The sequence below is a fragment of the Delphinus delphis genome, chromosome 14 (genome assembly GCF_949987515.2).
Source record: "Delphinus delphis chromosome 14, mDelDel1.2, whole genome shotgun sequence".
Lineage (NCBI taxonomy): Eukaryota > Metazoa > Chordata > Mammalia > Artiodactyla > Delphinidae > Delphinus > Delphinus delphis.
The window spans coordinates 66,556,541-66,574,814 of NC_082696.1; the positions used below are offsets into that span (position 1 = coordinate 66,556,541).

The 18,274-nt window shown below is 47.5% G+C and overlaps 1 protein-coding gene across 1 annotated transcript in view; it reads right to left on the bottom strand.

Annotated features, from left to right (window-relative positions):
* ANKRD6 (ankyrin repeat domain 6) overlaps positions 1-18,274 on the bottom strand; it is a 257,505-nt gene that overhangs the window by 111,861 nt on the left and 127,370 nt on the right. Inside the window, exon 3 of the mRNA XM_060030233.1 lies at positions 2,582-2,680. Within this exon, the coding sequence (XP_059886216.1) occupies positions 2,582-2,680 (99 nt within the window). The remainder of the gene's footprint in view (positions 1-2,581; positions 2,681-18,274) is intronic.

Genomic DNA, 18,274 nt, shown 5'->3' on the forward strand with positions numbered 1-18,274 from the left:
ACCCCAGTCATGCAAGGGTGGACCATGCCCCTCTTCAGGAGGAATCCCTCCCAGGTGCCACAGGCAGACATGTTGCAAGGAAGCTCAAGACAGGGTAGGTGCACAAAATAATTGCTGACCTCTTTTTCTCTCTCTGATCTTCCAGGGTTCTTCCTAGCCTTGCTTCTCTGGTTTTTCTTATTTTTCTCTTCCTTCATGCCTTTTACTGTGGCCACGGGGTCCTGGACTATTTCTGAGGTGGGGGCCGTGTGATTGCTCATTGACCAATCAGAGATGGCCTTAGAGCTCCAATGAGAGTTGACAGGGTTGGCAGGAGGCAAGAGGGAACTTGCCCCTGGAGTTGCATATTCTAAAGAACTGGTTTCCACAGGTTCAAATTCATAATAATCCCACTCCAGGGCACTGGAGGTCATTCTTCAACTAATTCTCAGTCTTTACCATGACATAGAGCACAGTATCTGTAGAACACGAAGTTAGGAGTAAATTCTTCATAACATTAACCTTCTCTATCGCTACCCATCACCCCAGACAGGTAACTTCTGAAATGATTTTTTTCCAATACTTAATCTCCCACCAGCTTCTTTAAAGAGCACTCATAAAGAGTTTTCTTCCTTGACTTCCTACATGAGTTTCAAGGCTGATCAACAAGCACAGTAAACGTATAGAAGACACACATGAACCATATTCTGGCAAATGCATTACTTCAGAACCAGTAAAGATCAATTCTACGTTCTCCATTCCCAGCTGTTTCTACACTGTTTTGTTGTTCGTTTTGTTTTAAGCTACCTGGGAGAAGCAATGTACGCATCGTCTAGACCAAGGGAAAGATGCAAAAAAAAAAAAAAAAAAAAGATTTCAATAAGTGAAAGAGCTCCTCTCTGAAAGTAGAGCTGGCTTTCCTTCTGCGGCCATGTCCCCCTTTGGCTGCCTTGGCTCCTGAGTTTTTACTTCCTATCTTGCCTGATATAAACAGCAGTAGTTCTAGAAAGTCAGCATGGCTTTTGCTTCAGGAGAACACAGTGATACTCGCAGCTCAGGACCTGAGACAGGAGTGTTGGGTCAGGATGGGTTAGCATGCCTGGTACTGCAGCCTTGCCACCGTGGCAAGCAAGGGCTTCAATTATACAGAGAAAACCAGGTGCAGCCTGACATATCTGCACCAAGCACTGAATGCCCTGCGTTTCCTGTGGTCAGAATCTCTTCTCTCTCCCTGTATTTTTGCTCCTGTCATGTAAGGATAAGATATAATCAGGTATGTTATGATGGCTACAGTGCAAGGAAAGAAAAAAGTGTTGTGACCCAGGGTAGAAATCAACAGCTTAAAGCTAGATCAGCATCTTTTGAAAATAATATCCTTGATGACTCAAAAGGTTCCAAACATAACCAGAAATTTATGAATGACACTGACAGCCTTATGCCCGTGTATATGACATACTTGGTTATTTCTTTGTGAATGCTGTCCTTCTCAACTGGTGTGTTTGCCAAGTTTTAGGACATTACACAGACTCAAAGAAACCTCGAAGCGCTATGGTAACCCACACCCTAGCCCACCTGAGTGTCTGAAATCTGATAACGTTCTGTAACCACAGAGATCACAGGTGAATCTGGGACGGGTTTATAAATACTAACTCTCCAAGAGTCTGTGTTCCTCACAAAAGTTCTTTCTCCTTTGAGTCCTACTATACAAATCAGAGTTAGAAACAGAATTGAAAGTCTCTGAAAATAGCTTCCAATCAGATTATCATTAGGATATTTTCCTAATAGCTCACTGGACGGCAATTTACATAATCTTTTCTACACCCCCTTCTTAGAGAGTTCACCCTCTTCAAAGACCCAACAGGGCCACCCTATGCACTAGGTGACCCCATGCCAGCCACTGCTGATTTACTCAGGAATGGATTCTTGACTCCAAAAGAGCCACTGGAATCTCTTTCTAGATAGTCTGACTAAAGAAACTCAGAGACTGAGTTTCAATCATGGCAGGGCACCAGAGTGAACTCTTTCTGGAGGCCTCCTTTTTCTCAGATTCCATGAGATCAGTGTGCTGTTGTTTCTTTAAATAGGTCCTTTTTAACTGAATGTATACAGAATAAGAGAAATCAAGGCGAGAAGATAAAAAAATTAAGTTTTTAAGCTTCACCTTTTCTCCAGTTATAAGTTTGGTCAATGACACATTTCCAGCAAGCCTTGCCCATACTCGTGTGTGTGAGTGTGTGTGTGTGTGTGTGTGTGTGTGTGTGTGTGTGTGTGTGGTGTGCTCCTTCATACTGAGACAGGACACAGACAAGATGCCCTTCGAGGCTCTGCACTTGAATAATACTAGACAGGAAATACTACCACTAGATAGGAACCATGATGGCAAGACCAGCTCACACTCCCAAACTCGACCTTGCTACTGAGAATGGGGCCCACAGCCGACCTTCAAGAGGAAGTTCTTCCCACCAAGATGAAGCTACAAAGTGCTGGAGAGCATCTCCTACCGCCCCCTCCCTCCCCTCATAGCTAGTTACACGTTGTGGGATTTGAGGCAGAAAAGCCCCCTTGACAACCATGCCCTGATAGAATGATGGCTTCTACTCACATCGTCCTGGACATCGAGGTCGCAGCCAGCCTTCAGCAAGATCTGGACCACAGAAAGATGGCCCTTATTGGCAGCAAGATGCAAGGGGGTCCGGCCATGCTGTCAATGCAGAGCAAACACTGATTTCAGAACAAGACGTCACGCGCTCTTCCCCTGGGGGCGGGGAGCCTAGAGCAAGGTTTGCACAGTGGCGCTCCCCGCCACCCCCACACCCCACCCACCCCGTTCAGTTTGGCAGGAGATTCTTATGGATTCATCCGGAATTCAAGTTTGTCTTGGTTAACCTTGGCTATTGGCACTGTGATCAAGGAACAAAATATGCTCAAACTGTGGAGACTTCCCTTAGTGCATAATTTCCACTCCCCGCTCATCCAACCACCAAGTAGGAAAGTGAGGGCTTTCAAGTTTTCTCTTATTTCCGCACTGGTTTGATAGTCAGGGATGGTGAAGTGGCCACAGTGAATCTGATGGGGTAAGAGATGGGAGAGCAGCAAAGAGTCAAGCTAATCAGCCCCGGAGAAGTCTAGTTAGTAATTCCTCAAAACTGAAACTGATGGACAAACCGTTAAAACACATTCTCCCCTCTTTAGAAACAAATTTTTAAATTACAAAGTGTTTCAGCCATTCAAAAATATGAACATTTTAAAACGTACACAACCACCAATCACTTTAAGAAAAAATTAGAGAAACCGTAGCCATTCCTCGTGAACCCCTCCCAGATCTCATTTCCCCTCAACCCCGAGGTAGCCGCTCAATTTGGGATTCGTCATTCCTGTCCCTTTTATTACACTTCACTACACGTTTGTAGCCACGCATAATAGATGCACATCGTTTTGCTTGTCTTCAAACCTTACATAAATGGTATTAAACTGTACAATGTCATTTGGCAATTTGGGGGGTCCAACATTATATTTTTGAGTTTTTTAAAAATATTGTCACATCATTCACTCATTCTCCCACTGATGGGTTCCAGGTTGTTCCCAGTGGCTGGCAGAACACACGTGAGTGCACGTCTCCTGTGCACCTGAGCGGGCTTCTCAGCCCTGCTGGTGGGGCACAGAGATGACCGTTCCCTGCAAGCGGGCTCCTGAGCTGTGACACTGAGGGTCCCACTCAGAATAATCCTCTTCAGTGTAAATCAGTTTCCATCTAGAGAACTGACCTTGCCAAACGCCTAATTCTCCAACTTTTGAAGGAGCCATTATGTTGCCTTTGCTTTCTCCCTCAAGTTCACGGTGAAGAAACGTTCCCACCCCAGCTCCAAACAGCATTTAACCATGCACGGCCCCACCTGTGCTGAAACACTCCCAGGGGAATAAGGGTCTCACACGGCCTGAGTCCTCTCTCGCATCTTGGTAAAACTTCCCAAAGGCCTTTACTGATATTCTAGCAGGATAAACCCGTTTATGATCTCGATCAAGCGCCCGTTTGCTGTGGGTAACTAGCCTTGCAGGAAAACAAGATGGCAGACAATAAAGGATCTTAACTTCAACCCGCGAAATGCAATCAAAGCATCAGAATGATTCTGGAAAGAAAGAGGTCAGAGCTCACTTTAAAATTAGAATTCTTAATTAAGAAAAAAGTGTGTCCTAAGAAAGTGGGCTATAAAAAGCCTTCATAAAAAGACAACGTCTGAGATGAGATGAAAGCGTGACCTGCCTTGGCTGGCAACTGTGCTCAGCGCGGGCCGCTTAACCTTGACTCCTCCGACGAAATGTCCACAGCTGATGAGATGGAGCCAGAGAGCCTGGTTCCCCCCTCGCTGGGCCTGGCCCCGGGCTCCACCTGTCCTGCGTCCTCGTCCAGGTCATCGGATCAGTGACCTTCACAAGGCTTCTAGAGCATCCTGAAACAAGGGGAAGCCCACTGCATTTGTGAGGAGAAAGACGTGTGTGCTGTGAGGAGGGCTGACAGGATGGCGGGACACAAGAGCTTCTGAGCATCTGGAAAGTGCAGACCGTGCGGGCAGAAGCTGCCCCGAGAGAGGCTGGGAAGGAGGCCACAGGCCGAGGAGTAGCTGGTGCCACAGGTCAGGGGAGCCCCAAGGAACATCCCTGTCAGCAACCAGATATTACAGTGTGGAAGCTGAGGCCCAAGGAGGCGAAAGGGTCTGCCCAAGTGAACACCAAAGAATCAGAAGATGCAGAGAAGGAAACACCGATGTGGTTCCAACCAGGCCACGTCTGGAGGGCACTTCAGAAACTACAGATTACTAACGAGGCGGCCCTGGACTGCAGGCAGCTTCCCCCTCCAAGGTCAGCAGAGTCCCCTCTGTGGAGAAAAGAGAGGCCAGAGGCACTGGAGCCCGACAAGCCTCGTTCAAATCCCGGCTCTGACTAGTAACACCTGTGAGATTTTGTGCAGGACACTCTCCTAAGCCCCTTTCCTCATCTGTGAAACAGGAACGGTCTCCACTACTCACCCCGCAGGCTTCAAACAGGATAAGTGAGGGAACGCCCACCATCCATCACGGGTTTCCTTCCCTCCAACTGTCCCCAGCCTCGCCCCTGAAGACACCCCAACCGCTGCCTCTCCTCCCTGACACCCCTGCACCGTTGCCTCGGACACAAGTGAGATGTTTTCGAGGGCACAGACCTGGGAGAAGACTTGCACCTTGGGTCACCTGGATAGCCAGGTGGGCCCTTGCTGGAGGGTTTTGAAATACAAGGTCCCACGTCTCCACGTCTCTCTGGAAGGGGCTTCTTTACTGATAAAACCCTTCTCCAGTTCTGCGAGAAGAAATGTTCACGGCTGCCTTCTCCACACCCACAGCACTTCGGCTCCCCTCAGGGAACCACCAGTCCTGTTCTGAGGGCCCTTCCCACTAGGCCGTGATCTCCCCGAGTGCGGGACTACACCTCAAACCAATCCCGGCGCTCCTCAACCACAGGGCAGGCCGGGCCTCCCAGGGTCACTGGAGCAAATTCCACAGTTCCACGCTTGACCAGAGACAAGGCGGGCCTGGCGGGCTGCAGCCTCCAGGTTCGGAGACGTCTCAACCCCTCAGAGGAGGTGTAGGCATCCTGGGGGCTTCACGAGCATCTGAGCGCTGCAACAGTGACACAGGGGCTCCTCTGAGGAGGGTCAGTGTCCCCCTTGCATGTCTGGCTCCTTTTCTGGCATCTGGTAAAACTACAGCAAGTAGCAAAGGCGGTAGTAACTGGCTTCCCATTGACCCTGAAGCTGTCCACTCCTGTTCCCTGGGCTCTCCTAACACAACCACACACACACACACACACACACACACACACACACACACACACAAACACACCACCCACCCAGAAATGTGGTTGGTTTTCCAGAACATTCTGTAGTGAAAAGCAACAAAAGTAGAGCCATTCAGGGGAGTAGCTGCTCCCACCCAGCACACAGGGATACCCCAAGGTCATGCCTGACAAACGCAGAAGGCTGAAACCACGCTAAGTGTGAGGGGGCAAATAAAAACTGATCCTTAGAGGGGTCTTTGAATGACCTGTACTTAAGGGTACAACCGGTCTCAACCTCCACGCCCCTAGGAATGGCCAGTGGAGGACATGGGAAGAGGAGGAAAGACTGTGGACCATGAATGATAAGAGGAAGAAGTTTCTGAAGCACTGGTTTGTCCTAGGCCCTGCCTAATTCAAAGACCAGTTTAACCCAACTCAACCCAGGCCCTGGTGAGCCCAGCAAGACCAATAGCAACAAGGATGAGAGCAAGGGCCAGCAGCAGCTAACATTTATGGGACGCTTACGGCATGGTAGGCACATCTTAAGAGTTTTACATGTATTAGCTCATTCAATCTTCCCAACGACCCTAGGAGGTAGGCAGCATTATTAAGCCCATTTTACAGATGAGAAAACTGCAGCCTAGAGAGACAGTCACTTGTTCAATGTCACGCAGCAGGTAACTCGAGTCTGGATTCACCCCTAAGCCATCTGACCCCAGCCCGCATGCTCTGGCCCACCACACTCCCTGCTAGCTGCTTCCTGTGGGAGGAGACACTCCCCTGGCAGAGGGCTCCACTCTCAGGACGCTCCCGCGGCTCCCAGATGATCGCCCCTGAGGGTGCTTGCAAATTACCTGGTTTCCTCAGAATCTCAAGATGAGGAGAGAGGCTGTCCATTCTCACTGTACATCTGAATCGCCTGGGGAGGTTGGTCTGTGTGTCTGTCCACCCGTGCTGATGCCTGAGGCCTTCCTCCAGAGTTGCTGACTCAGGGCTCTGTGGGGCGCAGGCAGCAGGGGTTATACATCCTCCCCAGGTGATTCCAATGAGTGACCTGGGCTGAGGAGGGGCCGGAATAATCCTCCCCAGAGCAGCCACAGGCCCTCAGGTGAAACCTGCCCAGTGGGGACCGTTCCAGCAGGAGTCATTCCTCTCGGTACATTCCTCATGACGCTTTCGTCCCCAGCTGTCAGTACAAAACACTGAAAGACTGCATCTCCTCAACCCAGAACTTTCTGTATCTTAAGAGAGTATATAAACGATACAATGACACTACTAAAAATTCGGAAAATGAAAGCAAGTCATCTGTGATTCCACCACCCCACACGAGGCTTATCGTTTTTACCCCACCTTTTCCACGGCATCTCTTCTATTGGTGCTTTTGCAGTTACATTCACAGGTCACATGAAACTAGCTTGCTTGTGCATTAATAGTGGTCCTCAAACTTTATTGGGCAGCAGAGGCTTGTTAAAGACAGCTCTCTGGGCCCCCTTCCAGGGTTTCTGATTTTGTAGGTCTGGGGTGGAGGCTGAGAATTTGCATTTCTAACAAGTTCCCAGGAGAAGCAGATGCTGCTAGTATAGAACCACATTTTGAGAGCCACTAACATAAACCACCGGTTTTCAATGCCGTTCCACATTAGAGTCACCTGAAAATATTTTTAAGATCTCAACTTTCAACCCCAGATTCCATCAGCCTAGGGTGGGGTCTTGGAGTGGGTGTTTTTTAAGTTCCAGGTGATTCTAACGTGCAGCCAGAGGTTATGAATCCCTCGTTGCATGCTTTAAATGTGCTGGTCCCTCCAACCTGCCCTGGGGTCAGGATGGGCCTTCTGAGAACAGCGAGGGGAGGGAGGGTGCAGGACCCTGCAGAGAGCACATTTCCCTGATCCAACCAGGGAGGGGCAGAGGCTTGGAACACACTCACTTCCAGGGAACTGAATGGCAAAGGGCCTTGAGACGTAGCCAGGCAACAACAACAAAAAAGTGGCCTCACTGTCAACAGCTCTGGGCTCTGGTCTGGGTGCTGCTTTGTTCTGGCATGTTGAGCCCTGCGGGTCCCGATTTCCAGCAGAACTGCTGCATGGTAACAAAAGAGTGACTCCCGTTCCAGCAGGTGACCCGTAAATTACACTCTCAGGTGATCATAAAGGGCGCTCAGAGTGAAAAGTCCCTGCTACTCGTTTGGAAGAGCCTAACTCCCAGCTGAAGGGGGTGGGGCTCGGTCAGGGAATATTCCTAGAGAAGAATTCCTGTTCAGATAAAGATCTCCCACCAACAAGGGAGCCCAGCCAAAGGTAACCAGCTTAAAATACACCTTGAAAGAAAGTGGAGGTGTTTTGTTCCTCCCTGTGTTCAGATGTGGTACTTAATCCCTCTCACCAGACACTCCAGGTGGACCAAGGTATTTACACTGGAGACACCTCCCTCGGGAGGGGCGGAGCCCCAGGGAGGCGAACCAGGGGTAATCTGAGAACCACAAGCCACCGCAACAAGCCTGGAAAGACTCTCTCTCTTCCTACAGACTCCATGGTACCCCAGAGTCCTGGCCTGTGACCCTGGTCACTCATTACTCCAGTCAGGACCTGGAAGCTGGGTCACAGCTTCTTTCTCCTGCTTAGGTATCTCAGATCCTCCTTACTAAAGGGCAGGCCTTTCACACTGACAACACTCGCCCCATGAACACCTGCCCCATGGGTGCTGAGCCCTGACTCCTCAAGGAAGCTGCCTGGTCTAACAGAGTGGACCTGAGAAGTGAGAAGAAAGGGTGCTTAGCCATTCCTGGAACAAAATGATATGCTTTTGCTCAAGCTCACACAGACGCACGGGGCAAAAGGAGGCTAAAGGAATTGAGACCCATTAGCTCAACGAAATAAAACAATTGAGCCATCTTAACTGGGTGTGGTTACAAGGAGGGCAGTTGCAGAGATGTGACCCACATGAAGGGAAACAGTTCAACAAGAAGAATTTAGGTATAACCTAAATTAGTGTAATAATTTCAAAATGACAACACTTCCTTTCTTCAGATCATGAGAAATACAATAGGTCAGGATCATGCAGTCTTTTGAGGCAAGTAAAGTCTGTCTGTATTACCTGCAGCATTAAGGAAACAGGAAAGAGAGAGAGGAAGCAAGAAAGTTGTAACAGTAGTAAAGTAGGAGTGGCACATATTTTAGAAACAATATAATACTCGGATTGAAAAGGGTCTTTGAGAATTTAATTTGGAGAGGATAAGTAAGGCTAGCAGAGGGTCAGTGATTTTCAAGAGCTCAAGTTTTATTTGTGGCAGAACAAATAACAGCTGGAATCCTGGCCACTTGGCCCCTTGTTCCGGTTTTAAATTGTATTACAAGGCTCCCCACAAACTTTCTTAGGTGTCCCCAGGGTCCCCTGATCATAAACAGTATTCCCAGAGCTTCGACTGCCTGGAATGGTGTAGATTTGGGTCCAAAACGTCAAAGTCCTTCTCAGGCTTATGATTCAATGAAAACACAGTTATCAAGATATTCAGGGGAGAAAATGGACAAAGAAAAAGTGCCACGGATAAAAGGAAAGTGAGAAAATAAAACTTTACATTTAAAAAAAATGTATAGTTTAGAGAGACTTCAGAACTTTCTTTCCTCTTTGGAAATGTGATTTGTCTACCTGCCTACTTGAATCACATCTTAATCAGACCGTAGGTGACAAGAAACAGCGAGGGAATAAAGTCCTTGGATGACAAAAATCAGGATCCAATACAATCTCAGATTGGAAGGACAGGCTAATTTTAACAAGACAAAATGTAATGGGGGCAGATGTAAAATTCCTGCACTGGCGGGGGTCAACAGTCCAATCATACTCGGGCAGGGCTACTGGGACTGTCCTCTAAAATAAGAGTCCTTCCCTTTAAAACGGTCAGTGCCAAAAAGCTTCATAATGTTTCTCTAAGTCTTACTTTGGGGAGGGCCTAATAATCATAAATAATTGGGAGAGATGATTTTAAATGTGTATGGTTAGGAATCAATTATTCAAACATAATGGCTTCATTAATAAGAAAATTCCTTTTGAGGTGATACAGAAACTGTTAGGGTTGGGCTTGCTTCTAGAAAGGTCCACCAACCAGAAGGACGAAAATATTTCAAGCAACTTAATTGGCTGTAAAGAATCCCATTGGTTAGGGACTTCCCTGGCGGTCCAGTGGCTAAGACTCCACGCTCCCAATGCAGGGGGCCTTGGTCTGGTGCCTGGTCAGGGAACTAGATCCCAAATGCCTCAACTAAAGACCCCGCATGCCACAACTAAAAGATCTCGCGTGCCACAACTAACAGATCCCGCGTGCTGCAACTAAGACCTGACGCAGCTGAATAAATAAATAAATTAATTTTTTAAAAAAGAATCCCATTGGTTCCTATAGTACATCTATTCCTAAGTTAGAAGGTATCAGTTAATGGCCTCCATGCTCCTTACAGGTAGCTACTTAGACCACATTTTCAATACGTTGAAACATTGACAGAGCAAAGCACAGTGGTCCAATGCCTGATGAACTATGGTCGAGAGGTAAGAACTGTCCTCTCTTATTTCCTGATTTTTATTGGAATCATTGTCTTTTCAGCAATTGTTAATATAATCATGTGGGGTTTTTTCCCTTTTAACCTGTTGGTGTAATGAATTACGGAACCATCCTTGCATTCCTGGATCAAACTCTACCTGGTCACACTGTACTATTCTGATATGTGCTGTATTTTATTAAGTAAGGTTATTAAGAATTTTTGTTTCTAATTCATAATTGGGATTGCTCTATAATTCTTGTATTATTTCTCTCACTCTCATTTATATTTACCTGGTTTTGGTATTAAGGTTGCACTGGTTTCATAACACAAATCCAGCTTTCCATTTTGCTCTATGCTTTACAATAGTTTAAACAACATTGGAATTGGTTTTTTGTTAAAATACAGAACAGGGCTGTGAAACCATCTGGCTCTAGCGCTTTTTTAAAGGTTGCATCTTTAATCACATTTCTAATCTTTTCTACGGTAATTAGACTATTTAAGTTTTCTGCTTCTTGGGTGAACTAAAAAATTTTTTTTTGTTATGGTTAAATATACATAACATAAACTTTACCATTTTAACCATTTTTTACTTTATAATTCAGTGGCATCAAGAATATTTCCAATGTTGTGCAATCGTCACCATTATTCAATTCCAGAACTTTTAATTACCCCAAACAGAAACTCTGTAGCCATTAAACAATAATTCCCCTCTCCCCCAGCCCCTGCTAACTTCTATCCTACTTTTCTTTTCTTTCTTTTTTATTACTTTGGCCTCACCACATAGCATGTGGGATCTTAGTTCCCCGACCAGGGATCAAACCTGGGCCCTCGGCAGTGAAAGCACATAGTCCTAACCACTGGACTGCCAGGGAATTCCCCCCACGCTACTTTTCATCTCTATTAATTTGCCTACTCTAGGTGCCTTATACAAGTGGAATCATACAATATTTGTCCTTTTGTGTCTCTCTTATTTCACTTAGCATAATGTTTTCAAGGTTCATCCATGTCACAGCATGTATCAGAATTCTATTCCTTTTTAAGGCTGACTAATATTCCACAGCAATAAGGTGGCTGTCTGTAAGCCAGGAAGAGGGCCCTCACCAGGAACCAAATCTGCCGCCACCTTTATCTTGGACTTCCCAGCTTCTAGAACTGTGAGAAATAAATGTTTGCTGTTTACCCACCTAGTCTGTGGTATTATGTTACAGCAGCCTAAACAGACTAAGACAACTATTGATATGGGGATTACACTGATTGATGCAGAATCAGCCTTGCGTTCTCACTTGCTCATGGTGTAGAATTAGCCTTGCGTTTTCACTTGCTCATGGTGTAGAATTCTTTACACGTTGCTCTATTTGATGGAAACACAGGCTGAAAGAAGACCAGGCATAGTCACCACCTACTCACCCATCTTGGTTTATATCCTTGGTTTATAACAACTTAAACATGCAACAGCCAGTTCTCACTGGAAACAAACCAACAGGCCTGCTGAGAAAGAATTTTCAGTCTCCAAACAAGTTCCTGGCTTCATTTATTTTCTGAAACCCAAGTCATTACAGCTTAAGAGTAAGAAAAGAGAAAGAAGAAAACTAATAGAGAATCCACCAACAGACCATCTGCACTGGCATCTGAGCAGAGGCCCAAGTGGGCAACTCAGCAGCTTCTAAAGCTTCTTTCCTCTCTTGCTTCCTTATTTTATAGCAACCCTAGAGCGTGGATGAGGTGATGACACTTCGTGGAAGTTTTACAACAGGACGATTACTGGCCTGGAAACCAGTGATCCTCCAATGCGTTTCGTTCAGGAAAGACACAGGTACTTAGGGGGTGTTACCAGCACATTAATCTGGGCTATAAAAGTCAGCTGTGCAGCTTGAGGCTTCCGTTTTCAGCGCAGACTGCTAAGGCAACAGAGCACACACTGCACAGACAGACCCAGGGATGGGACATGCAGCTGACTTGCTGTGTGAACACCCCGGTACGGACTGGGCCTCTGGGCCACCGCACCCAGCAGGCCTGCCCGGAGCTGGGGAAAGAGGGCCTGCCTTCACCCCCGCTGAACACCACTGCAGACACAGCAAGAGGGCAACAGAAGAGGCCCCGCAGAGCAAGGCACCCCTCCCAAGACTTCCCCAGAGGCCATGAGCAAGCAGCCGAGAGACTCAGGGCTGACCCCGGACTCCCGTTCCAACAGCAGCGACGGCTGCCTCTCCTGAGGTGCTTGAGTCAGTGTTAAGGGTCCATCCCCGACGTTTCGAGGCTTGCTCTCCTCAGTCACAGCACGTCTCCCCCTCAGGCCCAGGCAGGGACTTAAGTCTGACCCATGACACCAATTCTTACACTGCCCTCTCCCTCCCCCAAAGGAGCATCTCCGGGGGGCGCCCCCTACCTTTGCGGGAAACACTAGCTTAACTAACACCCTCATCATCCTAAGTGAACCCTCACTGAGCCTTTCCTAGTATTAACCCAGCAACGTGCCACGCACGTCTCACAGGTGGGCCACACGACAATTCACAGCATGCATTTGCCTTCCCACGCTCAAGACGTGGATCTCCTGCAGGTGAACTTGTTTCTAGCTTGCGTTACGGCATCGATAATACCAGTACTCCGTGGTGTTCCACAAAAAGCGCCATGAATTCCAGGCATCTAACCACCGACTTGGCAGCGCTCTGCAGAGAGCATTGCCCCGTCCCACACACGGGGCTCCAGGCTCCCGGGAGGAAGGCCCGGAGCAGTGAGCTGGTTCCCAGCCGGCTGCTCGTTAGAGTCATGGGGGCTCTGAAACAAGCCCAGCCACACCCCACATCAGTTAAATCAGAACCTGGGCATCAGTATCTTTTTAAGGCTCTCCAGGTGATCACATATGTGGTCAATACTGAAAACTGCTGACCTGCCGAGGGGAACTTCTGTGCCTCTGAGGACCACGGATGCAAGTGAGAAAACAGTGATTATGATAATAACTACCCTCCTCTGAGCTCGTTCCACATCCTTATTACACTGTACAAGCACTCTGCATGGATCACCTCATTTGACCCTGACAGCAAATCCCCGAGATAGGGGTTAGGCTGATTTTACAGACAGGAAACCAAGGTTCAAGGAGGCCAGGGTCACAGAGATGGTGAAGTGATTCTCTGCCTCTGCTCTTGGGAAGGAAAAATTGGGAGATTTTTAAATGGGTGACAAAGTCATAGAGACAGGAAGTGGAGCTGTGGTTGCCAGGGCAAGGGGGCTGTGGGGTGGAAGTGTTTAAGGGGTACTGAGTTTCCGTCTGGAAGATGAATTCTGGAGATAGATGGGGCTGGTGGTTGCACAAAAATGTGAATGGACTTAATTCCATTGAACACTTAAACACAGTTAAAGTAGTAAGTTTTGCGTTATGTATATTTTACTATAATTTTTAAAAATGAAAAGAATTTAAAAATATAAAGTGGGTGAAAGCGAGAGAGATGACTAAGTGCCCCATTTCAGGCGCAGTGCAATTCCAGGTCATCTCCGGGTTATCTTCCTTGTCTTTGAGCTATTTCACAAGTCTGTAAGTCTTAGAACCCTGAGGGTGATGCCAACAAATTATGTCTAGCAGATTCAGTGTATACTGGCCAGTTTTATACCTAATAAGCAAATTTATTTCCGCTTTCCCGAGACCTGCATATTTGTACTTTTCTGCATTCTCTTTTGAAGCAGTTGCAACATCTTACTGGTTCCCTCACTAATTGATTAAATAAAATCTGAACACGTGTTCGTTTTACATGAGTTGCTCAGAATTACCACCATATGTCAAGTTTCCCTGATTTCTGACAATAAACTACAAAGGCCTGAGTTTGCCCGGTGGAGATTTTCTTCCCACAGGGTGATGCTTCCAGCTGTTGGAGAACAAAAAGAGGATTTTCTGTGTGACCTGACGTGTAACTCCGCACCCTCAGGGCCCCCATGGAGCGTGTGGACCCAAGAGCAGGACCGGGGCTGCATCAGCCCTGCGCAGGCCCAGCCCTCACTCAGGAGGTGAGAACACACTGGCTACTGGGTGTGAGATGCGAAGTCCCAGGCCGCCTTGGGAGGGTGAGGAAGGGGAGGAGATGTGTGGAGACTCCCACCACTGACCTCCCATCAGCCACCCCTTGCTTTTCCCCCTGACTCCCGGGAAGCTGGCACTAGACACAGGCCAGAGCTGGTGAAAAAGAGAAAACTCTATGAACCCACGCCGAAGGGGACAGGAACAAAGGCCAAATAGAGCCACTGCTGAGAACTCCTGGCAAGGAATGGAGAAAGGCGGATAAATTTGGAAGAAGGGCCAGGAAAAGAGGGAGGAGGGAGGGGCTGGTATAGCACTGGTCACAGTGCGCTTAAAGGGCAGTGTGCCCAGGCCCCCCTCTCTCTGCCGGGAGAGTGTACACCAGTGCAAGCTCCACGCAGAGCCGTTCTGCTCCAGCTCTGAAAATTACAAGGGCCTGCCCTGGAATTATGCCCTGCCCCATCAGTGCCACTCACAGAAACCTGTCCCACAGACAGAACCACGCTGTGCAGTAAGACCTCAGGACAAGGTCAGTAGCTGCCACATAATTTCTAAGAGCAGAAGATAAACAGCATCTAAATGCCCATCGATAGGGGATGGGTGAAGCCAATTACGGTTCACTGAAGAAAAGCAAAGGGAAGAAGGGTGTGTATAGTGTCCTACAGTTTGTACAGAAGCAATCTGTGGGGATATACATAGAGATACATCTATTTGCACATATACGCATAAACTATCTCAGGAAAAAAACGCAAGAAACAGGTAACACAGGTTGCCTTCAGAAAAGGAGACACTGAGCCGCTGGGAGAGAGTGTGAAAGACTTATCAACTTTTTGTGCCTTCTGTTTTAGAACCATGTGAATGTTAATATTACCTGTTCAAAATATTTAAATTGGTTATATCTTTTTTTTTTTTTAATTTTTGGCTGTGCCGCGCGGCATGTGGGATCTTAGTTCCCCAACCAGGGATCAAACTCGTGCCCCCTGCAGTGGAAGCGTGGATTCTTAACCACTGGACTGCCAGGGAAGTCCCTTTTATATCTTTTTAAACAAATGTATGGAGTCTTCTGGAAGAGGCATGCGACAGACAACACGTTCTCTCAAGTGGACACTTCATCTGATCAACGGCCTCGTAAGCGTCTATTTCTCACGCCGCCCTCCTCTTGGGGACTGGGGATTGGCAGCTTTCAGGAAAGGACTACACACCAACAGGCTGGCAAACAAGTTCAGACCCACCCCACTCCAGTAAGTCCTAATATTAGACACACTCCCACAGAATCAAAACCAAAGCAAATGAACATCAACAAAAAAGATCCTTGGCTTCCACTGTTCTGGCTGCATTTCTTGAGGCCGTGAACGTACAGCATTTATCCACCTCCAGCCTTCCCTTGGGAGTGGCTGCTGAAAGTATCCACCAGCCCTGCGTGCTCTTCACTTCTGCAGACACGATCAAAAGTCATGCTTGGGAAAGTGACGTTACTACAATCAAACCATTTGCGGTTCTCTTTTTAAAGGTTTAAAGTTTATATTTATTGGAGCATAGTCATTCACTAGTAATGGGATACATGATATGAAAGCTCCACAGGAGCCACGAACAACCTATAAATGTGTCGGGGCCCAGGTGAGGCCACCCAAAATAGGCCTCAATAGCACAGTGATTATTTTGAATTAAAGTTACTTGAGGGCTTCCCTGGTGGCGCAGTGGTTGAGAGTCCGCCTGCCGATGCAGGGGACGCGGGTTCGTGCCCCGGTCCGGGAAGATCCCACATGCCGCGGAGCGGCTGGGCCCGTGAGCCATGGCCGCTGAGCCTGCGCATCCGGAGCCTGTGCTCTGCAACGGGAGAGGCCACAGCAGTGAGAGGCCCGCGTACCGCAAAAAAAAAAAAAAAAAAAAAGTTACTTGAGAAATAGCCGGTGAGGGAAAAGTACTTTAAAAAAACACTCTGACCACCCCACCTCTTTCTCTCTGACAGCAGGAAATAAATCTCCCATGTGAAGATATCCTCCCTATAAAACAGGGGGATAGAAAGCATCCTTCCTACCAAAGCTAGAGAATTCAAGGCGAAGAAAGCTGTATGAGCAAACTTCTTCACGAGTCTGCTTTCCCAAGTACAAGCCCCTTTGTTTCGTTAACTCTTCACAAATAATTGTTCCTTTGTCTAAGAATGATATATAAACAAACTGCTTTGGTCACTTTGGGATGGGGTGGGCGGGGATCCCATTTCTGTGAGACCTCTGTGTGTATGAATTAAATTCTGTTCTCCTGTTGATGGGTCTTGTGTCAACTTAATTATTAGACCAACCAAAAGGACTTTGGGCGGGGGGTGAGGGGAAATTTCCCCCTCCCCAACAAATGACTAGAACAAAGTTATTAAACCCCCTTAAGTTTATTTCCTTATATAACAATTACTATATTTAGAACAGCTATTTTTTAAAAAATCAAGGTATGATTTACATTCAGTAAAATTCACCATTTTTAAGTATTCAGTTTGATGCGTTTGGATCAATGTATAGAATCATAGAAAACCACCAGTGCAAGCAAAACAGAGATTTTCATTTCCTCCCCCAAATTTCCATCTGCTTTTCTTTCTCCCCGCCCCCCCCCCACCACCCCGGTCATCCCTTTCTACCATCCCTGGTCCCTGGCAATCACTTATCTATTTTCTGTTCCTATAGTTTTGACTCTTCTGAAAAGTCCTACAAAGGGAATCACACTATGTGTGGCCTTTTGTGTCTGGCTTCAAATGCATAATGCTTTGAGAGTCATTCATGTTCTTTCCTCTACTGGTAGTTCAGTCCTTTCTGTTGCTGAATAGCATTCCCCAGTATGTTCATCAATTCAGCAGCATGGATGAGAGGAGGTTTACTTTAAGGAATTGGCTCTTGCCAGTTGTGGAGGCTTGGAGAGTCCTAGCTGCAGGTAGGCAGGCAGGCTGGAAGCAGAATTCTCTCTTCATTCAGGGCTGGACACCGCTACACAGTTGTCATCTCGTTTAATCCTCACAGCAACCCCGCAAGGTGGGGGATTAGCGTCATTTTTCAGATGAGGGCACTGACTGGCCTGTGTCCTCCCCTCAGGGCTCCCTGCCTGGTACTCGGACCACGACTCTCAGACCATAAGATATGCGGGTTGTTGCATCATCAGGACTGCCTGGTAACGGCTGCCCCATCCAGCGCTTACCATGTGCCAAGTGCTGTTCTAAGTACCTCGCATAATTGATTCCGCTGATGCTGAAACAACCTCATGAGGTAGCCAGTACTACCTAATCCTCATTTCAAAGGTGATGATATGAATGACAAAGGGAACAAGTAACTTCCCCGAGATCACAGTGCTAGTAAATACGCTGGCGTTTGAACCCAGGCGAGTCTGGCTCCTGGGTCCAGGTCATACCCTCTGCACTACACTTCCTTGGTCGGGAATTCCTGAAGTTGCTTGAAAACTCTGGGAATGGTGTGTCTGTGGTGTTGGAGGTGGGGGGCGGAGAAGGCCTTTGGCCTAAGCCCCTCCCACAGGACGGCCTCTTTCTCTGTGTGCATTGATGTGGAGAAGCAGCTGGGGAAGGGTGGCTGGCGGGGTGCTGGAAGGAACAGGGACTGCGCAGGTGCCGTCCTAGCGTGGGCCTCGCAGCCAGACAGGGCTGGTTCCCCCCGGGGTTACTGACCACTTAACTGGGAAGTTACTCAACTGCTCGAACTGCTTCCTGCTCAGCGCCTCCCTTTCCCCTTTGGTATCACACAGACAGGAGCACAGGCTTTTTGAGCGGCGAGAATTTCAGTGAGATGGTAAGTATACAGCACTGGGCCAGTGCTGGCACAGACACTCAGCACACATTTCTGAACTTGATTTCATGTTTCACAAATTACTCAAGTAATATATGCTTGTTTTAATAAGCGGAAAAATACAATGGAAAAATCTATAAAAGCAAAGCTAATCATCTTCACTGCGAGGCAAACGGC